The 11,448-nt window shown below is 49.1% G+C and overlaps 1 protein-coding gene across 1 annotated transcript in view; it reads right to left on the minus strand.

The window, feature by feature from the left end:
- Window positions 1-11,066, minus strand: part of hsd11b2 (hydroxysteroid (11-beta) dehydrogenase 2) — a 25,703-nt gene extending 14,637 nt beyond the window's left edge. Inside the window, exon 1 of the mRNA XM_053320073.1 lies at window positions 10,747-11,066. Coding sequence (XP_053176048.1) covers window positions 10,747-11,023 — 277 coding nt within the window. The 5' untranslated portion in view covers window positions 11,024-11,066. The remainder of the gene's footprint in view (window positions 1-10,746) is intronic.
- Window positions 11,067-11,448: the final 382 nt, after the last annotated feature.

Below are 11,448 nucleotides of genomic sequence, written 5' to 3' on the forward strand. Positions count from 1 at the left end.
AAAGTTTGAAGCCTGATGTCAGCGATCACAGAGGTTCCACACATCTCTGAAAGGTTCTACGGATCCCTCAAGAGATTCTAGAGGTTCTTGAGAAAGTTGCAGGGTTCCTTGTAGAGGTTCTAACAGTCCCTGAGACGGTTCCACGAGTCCTTGAGATGTTTCCAGGATCTTTGATTAAGTTTCAAAGGGTTCTTAAAAAGTCCCTGAAAGTTGATGAGGTGATGAGGTTCTGTGTGTTCTGGAGCAGGGATGACAGGAACGGTTCTAGGGATCCTCAAAGAGGTTCTCTAGATTCTAGGATTATCAATCATTATTGATGATGTCATAGGAGTCAGAGATGAGGTTCTAAGGGTCTGAAAAGGTTTGAAGTGTTCTTGAAGATGTTCTGTGCGAGTTCCAAAGACCCAACAAGAGATTTTAGGGATTCTTTGTTTTATACAGAGAAGGTTTGAGATGGTTCTAGTGATCTTTGAGGTTGTAGTGATCTTTGAGGTTGTAGTGATCTTTGAGGTTCTAGTGATCTTTGAGGTTCTAGTGATCTTTGAGGTTCTAGTGATCTTTGAGGTTCTAGTGATCTTTGAGGTTCTAGTGATCTTTGAGGAAGTTCCACAGATTTTTAATAAGGTTCTGTGAGAGAACCCAGAGATCTGACCCAGAGGTCTAACCCTAACCCTCCTCTGAGGGACAAACACACATTTCTACTAAATGAAACTGAATGAAACCCAAACCAACCGAGACGACAGGAAGTTCAGGTCTCATCATGTTTGTCCCTCCTGTGTTCCCGTCCTACATCACACCCGTCAGCTCTCAGCCAATCAGCTCTCACCTGTTCTCCTGCTGACTCACCTCTTTACCTGAGCTGCACCTTTACCTCCATAATCAGCTGCCTGAAGATCAGAGTACAGCATGAGGTACTAGTACTCTACTGTAGTACTGTTAGAGGTACTAGTACTTTACTGCAGTACAGTTAGAGGTACTAGTACTTTACTGTAGTACTGTTAGAGGTACTAGTACTTTACTGTAGTACTGTTAGAGGTACTAGTACTCTACTGTAGTACTGTTAGAGGTACTAGTACTTTACTGTAGTACAGTTAGAGGTACTAGTACTTTACTGCAGTACAGTTAGAGGTACTAGTACTTTACTGTAGTACTGTTAGAGGTACTAGTACTTTGCTGTAGTACAGTTAGAGGTACTAGTACTTTGCTGTAGTACAGTTAGAGGTACTAGTACTTTACTGTAGTACTGTTAGAGGTACTAGTACTCTACTGTAGTACAGTTAGAGGTACTAGTACTTTACTGTAGTACTGTTAGAGGTACTAGTACTCTACTGTAGTACAGTTAGAGGTACTAGTACTTTACTGTAGTACAGTTAGAGGTACTAGTACTCTACTGTAGTACTGTTAGAGGTACTAGTACTCTACTGTAGTACAGTTAGAGGTACTAGTACTTTACTGTAGTACAGTTAGAGGTACTAGTACTTTACTGTAGTACTGTTAGAGGTACTAGTACTCTACTGTAGTACAGTTAGAGGTACTAGTACTTTACTGTAGTACTGTTAGAGGTACTAGTACTCTACTGTAGTACAGTTAGAGGTACTAGTACTTTACTGTAGTACAGTTAGAGGTACTAGTACTTTACTGCAGTACTGTTAGAGGTACTAGTACTCTACTGTAGTACAGTTAGAGGTACTAGTACTTTACTGTAGTACTGTTAGAGGTACTAGTACTCTACTGTAGTACAGTTAGAGGTACTAGTACTTTACTGTAGTACAGTTAGAGGTACTAGTACTCTACTGTAGTACAGTTAGAGGTACTAGTACTTTACTGTAGTACAGTTAGAGGTACTAGTACTATACTGTAGTACAGTTAGAGGTACTAGTACTGTAGTACAGTTAGAGGTACTAGTACTTTACTGTAGTACAGTTAGAGGTACTGGTACTTTACTGTGTAGCTGTGATGCATTGTGGGTAATAAAGTGTTGGTGTCAGCAGGAAGCAGCAGGTCTGGAGCGAGGCTGTGATGCATTGTGGGTAATAAAGTGTTGGTGTCAGCAGGAAGCAGCAGGTCTGGAGCGAGGCTGTGATGCATTGTGGGTAATAAAGTGTTGGTGTCAGCAGGAAGCAGCAGGTCTGGAGCGAGGCTGTGATGCATTGTGGGTAATAAAGTGTTGGTGTCAGCAGGAAGCAGCAGGTCTGGAGCGAGGCTGTGATGCATTGTGGGTAATAAAGTGTTGGTGTCAGCAGGAAGCAGCAGGTCTGGAGCGAGGCGGCAGGACGCCAGCCTGCAGCGCGGCCCGCTCAGCCAGCCCTGTGACTTCAACCCTCATCCTTCAAAGAATGTGCTCCTTTGTACAACACTTCAATTAGCTTTCTAAGAGGTTTACTGAGGCCTTTTTTCCATCTTCTGCTCTTATTTCAGGAGCGACCCAGCACTGACCTTTAGCGGCTTTCAGGAGAGCCAATTAAGACGGTGCTGTTGATGGAGAGCTGGACCTTTAAATCTGGCCTGCAGCGGAGCCAACGCTCGCTGGGCCACGAGGTGGGCCGGCCTCCAGACTGGAATCAGACTCACATAACAACTGTGTTTGTTTCCTGCTGACTGAAACATGAACAAACTGTTGCGTAACTCTGTCTGTGCTGGTTTGTTTGCATACGTCTCCATACGGCTGCAGGCTGTGGAGGCTGTGGAGGCTGTGGAGGGTTCAATGACCTCTTCTTGCTTTTACCTGACGTTTCTTTTTATTGTCTTTTAATCTTTTATCGACTCTTTATTGTTTCCTGTCATCACTTCCTGTCTCGTGTCTTTTATGTTGAACTGACTTTTGTCACAAACCGGGCCAGTTGGTGTCCACACCAGAGACAACCAATCCAAATTAATTTATTAGTAAATCATTTTAACTTGAAATTAAACTACAAATATAATAAACTTATATCAAAGTAAAGCAGAAGGATGTGAGATAGGTTTAACCGTTAACCTGGCAGCGTGCACCAGGAGACTCTTTAAGGAGCATGATTGGTTAAGGTGGTTGTTTAATTGTATATGAGCCTTTAATTGGTAGAATTGAAGCTTGTGGTAGGTCTATACTTTGATAGAAATGATAAAAATGTGATATTAATGAGCAGCATGTTTCACTTTACTATGTTAAATAACACATTTAAGTGTTTTTACCATTATCACCATTTTATACCTTAATAAGGGCAAAGCATCCTGGTGGAGACACAACTCATAAAATACAAAATATATTAAAAGTATGAAGGAAATGTTTTACTTTAGGTGTAAATGACATAACTAGTGACATCATATTAGGGTTAGGTTTACATCTAATGTTCCATCCTGACTGTTTAAGGGTCAAAGGTCATGTGTGCAGGGTAGTGATGCTCAGGTCCACATGGCCGGTGGAAGTCCCAGGGGTGTCAAACATTCGGCCCGTGGGCCAGAACCGGCCCGCCAAGAGGTCCAATCCGGCCCAGTTTCCTTCTTCCTCTTTTCCTTCCTTCCTTCCGTCTGTCCTTCCTACCTTCCTCCCTGTCTTCTTTTCCTTCCTTCCTTCCTTCCTTCCTTCCGGTCTTCTCTTTTCTTCTCTTCTCTTCCCTCCCTTCCTTCCTTCCTTCCTTCCCTCCCTCCGGTCTTCTCTTCCTTCTTAACCCTCTTTTCCTTCCTTTCTTCCGTCCTTCCTTCCTTCCTTCCTTCCTTCCTTCCTTCCTTCCATCTGTCTTCTCTTTTCTTCTCTTCTCTTCCCTCCCTTCCTTCCTTACTTCCTTCCCTCCCTCCGGTCTTCTCTTCCTTCTTAACCCTCTTTTCCTTCCTTTCTTCTGTCCTTCCTTCCTTCCTTCCTTCCTTCCTTCCTTCCTTCCATCTGTCTTCTCTTTTCTTCTCTTCTCTTCCCTCCCTTCCTTCCTTACTTCCTTCCCTCCCTCCGGTCTTCTCTTCCTTCTTAACCCTCTTTTCCTTCCTTCCTTCCTTCCTTCCTTCCTTCCTTCCTTACTTCCCTCCCTCCGGTCTTCTCTTCCTTCTTAACCCTCTTTTCCTTCCTTCCTTCCTTCCTTCCTTCCTTCCTTCCTTCCTTCCATCTTTTTAATGATCCGGCCCACATGAGATCAAATTGGTCTGTATGTGGCCCTTTAATGAAAATGAGTTTGACACCCCTGATTTAGACAGCCCTTAAATCCCCACCTCCACCCAGGGACCTGTCCCCACCTCCACCCAGTGACCTGTCCCCACCTCCACCCAGTGACCTGTCCCCACCTCCACCCAGGGACCTGTCCTCACCTCCACCCGGGGCCCTGTCCCCACCTCCACCCGGGGCCCTGTCCCCACCTGCACCCCGGGAACCTGTCCCACCTCCACCCGGGGACCTGTCCCCACCTCCACCCGGGGACCTGTCCCCACCTCCACCCAGGGCCCTGTCCTCACCTCCACCCAGGGCCCTGTCCCCACCTCCACCCGGGGACCTGTCCCCACCTCCACCCAGGGACCTGTCCTCACCTCCACCCCGGGACCTGTCCCCACCTCCACCCGGGGCCCTGTCCCCACCTCCACCCAGGGACCTGTCCCACCTCCACCCAGGGACCTGTCCTCACCTCCACCCAGTGACCTGTCCCCACCTCCACCCAGGGCCCTGTCCCCACCTCCACCCGGGGCCCTGTCCCCACCTCCACCCAGGGCCCTGTCCCCACCTCCACCCAGGGACCTGTCCACACCTCCACCCAGGGACCTGTCCCCACCTACACCCAGGGCCCTGTCCTCACCTCCACCCGGGGACCTGTCCCCACCTACACCCAGGGCCCTGTCCTCACCTCCACCCGGGGACCTGTCCCCACCTCCACCCAGGGAAGCCACACAGCCAATGAGCAGCTTGTGAAGGAGTTTCATAAATAAAGTTGTTATTGGTGTGCTTGTGATGGAAAGGCGTCGTGTGCGGGCCGCGCTGATTTTAAACCGCGTTGCCGTGACGACAGACGACCTCCTGAAGCTCGCGGGCCGAGGTGCAGACGGATTAGTCTGCAGAACGCTGTGATCTGATTGGACGCTCAGGGTCAGAAATCAAGGAGTCGACAGTCCTCTCCGGGTTCCTCAGAGTTCAGGTCTGTGGGGGGGCGTGAGGGTCTGACACTCGATATGAAACACCTGCGCTCATGTGGGAACGTCTCTTTACATTAAAGAAAGAGGCCAGAGCTTCCTCTTAGTGTTTCCCTCCCTTCCTTCCTTCCTTCCTTCTTTCCTTCTTTCCTTCCTTCCTCCCTTCCTCCCTTCCTCCTCTCAGTGTTTCCTGTTTCTCTGTGGTGGAAGAACAGCAACTAAAAGACTTTGATACTAAAAACACTGAAGATGAAGATTAGTTTACTCTCCTTCCTTCCTTCCTTCCTTCCTTCCTTGCTTCCTTCCTTCACCCCTTCCTTCACCCCTTCCTTTACCCCTTCCTCCCTTCCTCCCTTCCTTCCTTCCTTCTCTCCTCATACTTCTTGTTCTTTCTTTCTCTTCCTTCCTTCCTTCCTTCCTTCCTTCCTTCCTTCCTTCTTTCCTTCCTTCCTCCATCACTTCCTGTAAACATTATCAAGGATCTAATGCTCAGTATGAACACACACACACACACACACACACACACACACACACACACACACACACACACACACACACACACACACACAGACCTTTAACTGAAGTATATAAATCAGCTGTTTTACTATAAACATCTTTTAACAGACTTGATGTTTGATCACATGATGAGGAATCACATGTTTAACAGTATAGAGTCAGAGCAGCCATGAGGACATGAGGACATGAGGACACAAGGACATGAGGACACGAGGACACAAGGACATGAGGACATGAGGACATGAGGACATGAGGACACGAGGACACGAGGACATGAGGACACAAGGATATGAGGACACGAGGACATGAGGACACAAGGACGTGAGGACATGAGGACATGAGGACACAAGGATATGAGGACACGAGGACATGAGGACACAAGGACGTGAGGACATGAGGACCTGAGGACACGAGGACACGAGGACCTGAGGACCTGAGGACATGAGGACATGAGGACCTGAGGACATGAGGACCTGAGGACCTGAGGACCTGAGGACATGAGGACACGAGGACACGAGGACTTGAGGACACGAGGACACGAGGACACAAGGACACAAGGACACGAGGACCTGAGGACAGTTAAATATAGAGAGTTTAACCCACGCGGTGCCAGCTCTGTGTGAACAGTTGAGTGATATTTGTGTAACCTACATTTGTGTCCTCCTGATCAAACAACACTCCTTCCTGTGTGGGAGGCAGGCGCTGAGACGCTGACCACACCTTTGTTCAAAGTCTAAGTCTGGAAATGTTTGCACACAAGCTGTTAGAGACACGCTGACTGCTGCTGGACAGAAACAGTAAACAGGTTTAACCCTCACCCGACAGACAGGAAGTGACGGACAGATGTTTGTTCATGTCCTGAAATGAAGAAATCAACTGTCACGTCTGAAGGTTCAAAGTCTGAGTTCTTCTTCTTTATGTTCCAGCTTCATTTTTTGGGGGTTTGAATATTAGTTACTAGATTTATTTATGGATATTAAAGTAAAAACATTAATTTCCAACATTCACTAAACAATAAAATCCTTCAGAATCAGAAACACAAGCAGCAGTAAAGATGTGACTTCCTGTCGGGCCACCAGGGGGCAGAAACACAAGCAGCGGTAAAGATGTGACTTCCTGTCGGGCCACCAGGGGGCAGAAACACAAGCAGCAGTAAAGATGTGACTTCCTGTCGGGCCACCAGGGGGCAGAACCACAAGCAGCAGTAAAGATGTGACTTCCTGTCGGGCCACCAGGGGGCAGAAACACAAGCAGCAGTAAAGATGTGACTTCCTGTCGGGCCACCAGGGGGCAGAAGACACCGAGCGGTGGACGAAACACGCTCAGACTGAAACACAACCGCGACGACCACGACTCGCTCTTCAACAAGCGAGCTGCTGAAGTCTGCCGACTGACTCGAGTCATGAGGTGAAACGAGTCGAGTCGAGTTTCAGTCGAGTCACAGCTGACAGAGGTCAGAGGTCAGAGGTCAGAGGTCAGAGGTCACACAGCATTCAGTCGATCAGTGGAGACTTTGAGTCCTGAGTCACACTCAGACCCACATTACTCCTCCTGCTGGGAAAGTTTCCTGTGGGTCGGTGTGGGAAAGTTTCCTGTGGGTGTGTTTGGGAAAGTTTCCTGTGTTTGGGAAAGTTTCCTGTGTTTGGGAAAGTTTCCTGTTGGGAAAGTTTCCGGTGCGAGTGTTAATGTTGAGGGAAAGTTTCCTGTGGGTCGGTGTGGGAAAGTTTCCTGTGGGTCGGTGTGGGAAAGTTTCCTGTGGGTGTGTTTGGGAAAGTTTCCTGTGTTTGGGAAAGTTTCCTGTGTTTGGGAAAGTTTCCTGTTGGGAAAGTTTCCGGTGCGAGTGTTAATGTTGAGGGAAAGTTTCCTGTGGGTCGGTGTGGGAAAGTTTCCTGTGGGTCGGTGTGGGAAAGTTTCCTGTGGGTCGGTGTGGGAAAGTTTCCTGTGGGTCGGTGTGGGAAAGTTTCCTGTGGGTCGGTGTGGGAAAGTTTCCCGTGGGTCGGTGTGGGAAAGTTTCCTGTGGGTCGGTGTGGGAAAGTTTCCTGTGTTTGGGAAAGTTTCCTGTGTTTGGGAAAGTTTCCTGTGGGTCGGTGTGGGAAAGTTTCCCGTGGGTCGGTGTGGGAAAGTTTCCTGTGGGTCGGTGTGGGAAAGTTTCCTGTGTTTGGGAAAGTTTCCTGTGTTTGGGAAAGTTTCCTGTGGGTCGGTGTGGGAAAGTTTCCCGTGGGTCGGTGTGGGAAAGTTTCCTGTGGGTGGGAAAGTTTCCTGTGGGTCGGTGTGGGAAAGTTTCCTGTGGGTCGGTGTGGGAAAGTTTCCTGCTGGGAAAGTTTCCTGTGGGTCGGTGTGGGAAAGTTTCCTGTGGGTGTGTTTGGGAAAGTTTCCTGTGTTTGGGAAAGTTTCCTGTGTTTGGGAAAGTTTCCTGTTGGGAAAGTTTCCGGTGCGAGTGTTAATGTTGAGGGAAAGTTTCCTGTGGGTCGGTGTGGGAAAGTTTCCTGTGGGTCGGTGTGGGAAAGTTTCCTGTGGGTCGGTGTGGGAAAGTTTCCTGTGGGTCGGTGTGGGAAAGTTTCCCGTGGGTCGGTGTGGGAAAGTTTCCTGTGGGTCGGTGTGGGAAAGTTTCCTGTGTTTGGGAAAGTTTCCTGTGTTTGGGAAAGTTTCCTGTGTTTGGGAAAGTTTCCTGTGGGTCGGTGTGGGAAAGTTTCCCGTGGGTCGGTGTGGGAAAGTTTCCTGTGGGTCGGTTTGGGAAAGTTTCCTGTGGGTCCGTTTGGGAAAGTTTCCTGTGGGTCGGTTTGGGAAAGTTTCCTGTGGGTCGGTGTGGGAAAGTTTCCTGTGGGTCGGTGTGGGAAAGTTTCCTGTGGGTCGGTTTGGGAAAGTTTCCTGTGGGTCGGTGTGGGAAAGTTTCCTGTGGGTCGGAGTGGGAAAGTTTCCTGTGGGTCGGTGTGGGAAAGTTTCCTGTGGGTCGGTGTGGGAAAGTTTCCTGTGGGTCGGTGTGGGAAAGTTTCCTGTGGGTCGGTGTGGGAAAGTTTCCTGTGGGTCGGTTTGGGAAAGTTTCCTGTGGGTCGGTTTGGGAAAGTTTCCTGTGGGTCGGTGTGGGAAAGTTTCCTGTGGGTCGGTTTGGGAAAGTTTCCTGTGGGTCGGTTTGGGAAAGTTTCCTGTGGGTCGGTTTGGGAAAGTTTCCTGTGGGTCGGTGTGGGAAAGTTTCCTGTGGGTCGGAGTGGGAAAGTTTCCTGTGGGTCGGTGTGGGAAAGTTTCCTGTGGGTCGGTGTGGGAAAGTTTCCTGTGGGTCGGTGTGGGAAAGTTTCCTGTGGGTCGGTGTGGGAAAGTTTCCTGTGGGTCGGTGTGGGAAAGTTTCCTGTGGGTCGGAGTGGGAAAGTTTCCTGTGGGTCGGTGTGGGAAAGTTTCCTGTGTTTGGGAAAGTTTCCTGTGGGTCGGTTTGGGAAAGTTTCCTGTGGGTTGGTTTGGGAAAGTTTCCTGTGTTTGGGAAAGTTTCCTGTGGGTCGGTTTGGGAAAGTTTCCTGTTGGGAAAGTTTCCTGTTGGGAAAGTTTCCTGTTGGGAAAGTTTCCTGTGGGGAAAGTTTCCTGTGGGGAAAGTTTCCTGTTGGGAAAGTTTCCTGTTGGGAAAGTTTCCTGTGGGTTGGTTTGGGAAAGTTTCCGGTGCGAGTGTTAATGTTGAGGGAAAGTTTCCTGTTGGGAAAGTTTCCTTGTTGGGAAAGTTTCCGGTGCTGATATTAAACCTGCAGATCTGATTATCTCGTTAACTACGACACAAAGAGAGCGAGAGCCAGCTGGACTCAGTTAGTACGATTAACACACACGCAGCCAAGATACACACACACACACACACACACACACACTAATACACACACACATACTAACTAATACACACACACACACACACACACACACACACACACACACTAATACACACACACACACACACACACTAATACACACTAATACACACACTAACACACACTAATACACACACACACTAACACACACTAATACACACACACACTAACACACACTAATACACATTGATACACACTAATACACACATAGACACACACCCAAATAATACACACACACATAGAGACACACACACACTAATACACACACACACACTAATTCACACTAATACACACACATAGAGACACACACACACACATAGACACACACACACACACTCTCACACACACACACACACACACACACACACACACACACACACACACACTCACACACACACACACACACACACTCAGATCCATAAACTGATCTGATAACAGTAACCTGTGAACACAACGCTGCTGTGAAGGGGAATCCCCCCCCCCCTCAGCCCCCCCTCCTCTCACCCCCCCCTCACCCCCCCCCCCCCCGGCCCCCAACAGCCCCTCCCTGCAGGCTGCTATTGTTCATGAAGGGTAACACACACACACACACACACACAGAGATATGCACACACATACACACACACACACAGAGAATAACCCACACACACACACACACACACACACACAGAGATATGCACACACACACACACGCACACACACAGAATAACCCACACACACACACACACACACACACACACGCACACACAGATATGCACACACACACACACACACACACACACACACACACACACACACACACACACACACACACACACACACACACACACACACACACACACACACACACACACACACACACACACACTCTTCCTGATCTGATCTTTTCTCTGAGATCATTTTCACTCACACAACAAAAGATTACGACACTTTTCCTTTTTGACCTCTCCGTCCTGATTTCCCTCGAGTCTCTCCTCAAAGCTCACACACACACACACACACACACACACACACACACACACACACACACACACACACACACACACACACACACACACACACACAGCTGCAGCTTCTCACACGCTGAACTCTGCCTCACAGATTTTGGAAACAGCAGAAAAATAAACATGAGTTTTAAATAACTGGCGAAGATGTTTCTCTGGTTTTAGGAAGAATGTGAACTCTGTGTGTCCGCCGTCACAGCAGCTGAAGCACCAGTTCAACCGCTTTGACACACAGAGCAAACATTCTTGTGATCACAGCGTTAAGCGGCGGCGGCGAGCAGAAAGGGGGCGGAGCCTGTTCTTACCTGTGATGAGCACCGCTTTGCCCTGAGCAGGCAGAGCGCTGGGCGGCGTGCCGGCGGCGGAGTACAGGCAGCAGGCCAGGCCGAGCAGAGCCAGCAGCAGCACGGCCGGCAGCCAGAAGGACCACAGCCGCTCCACCAGCACGGTGGCCCCCACCCCCCACGCCACCAGGGTGGGGGGGCTCACGTGGGACGCCAGGATCTTCTTCAGGAGCCCGCCGACCAGCATGGTGATAATGCAGAGATAAATCCAAAAGGGGAGATTTAAGTCCTCCATCATCAGAGGAGAGGTTACCTGTGTGCCTCCTGCTGCAGCTCACACTCAGATGTGTGTGTGTGAGAGTGTGTGTGGGTCTGTGTGTGTGTGTGTGTGTGTGTGTGTGTGTGTGTGTGAGTGTGTGTGTGAGTCTGGGACTGTGTCTGAACACACTGTGACTCTCCGACTCTCTGCCTGGTCGCTGGAGTGAAGCCGGTGCAGCTCCTCTCTCTCCGGATCTCTCTGAGTATATATAGAGCTGAGCTGCAGGGGAGGAGGGACTACAAGCTGCAGCCCTGCATCTAATCTGCAGCCCACACACACACACACACACACACACACACACACACACACACACACACACACACACACACACACTCAGCCTGCCTCATGAATAATCATCAGTATGGATTATCAGAGTTTTTAACTTATGAAAAGTGTCTCAGACT

Source organism: Scomber japonicus, chromosome 1 (genome assembly GCF_027409825.1).
Source record: "Scomber japonicus isolate fScoJap1 chromosome 1, fScoJap1.pri, whole genome shotgun sequence".
NCBI lineage: Eukaryota > Metazoa > Chordata > Actinopteri > Scombriformes > Scombridae > Scomber > Scomber japonicus.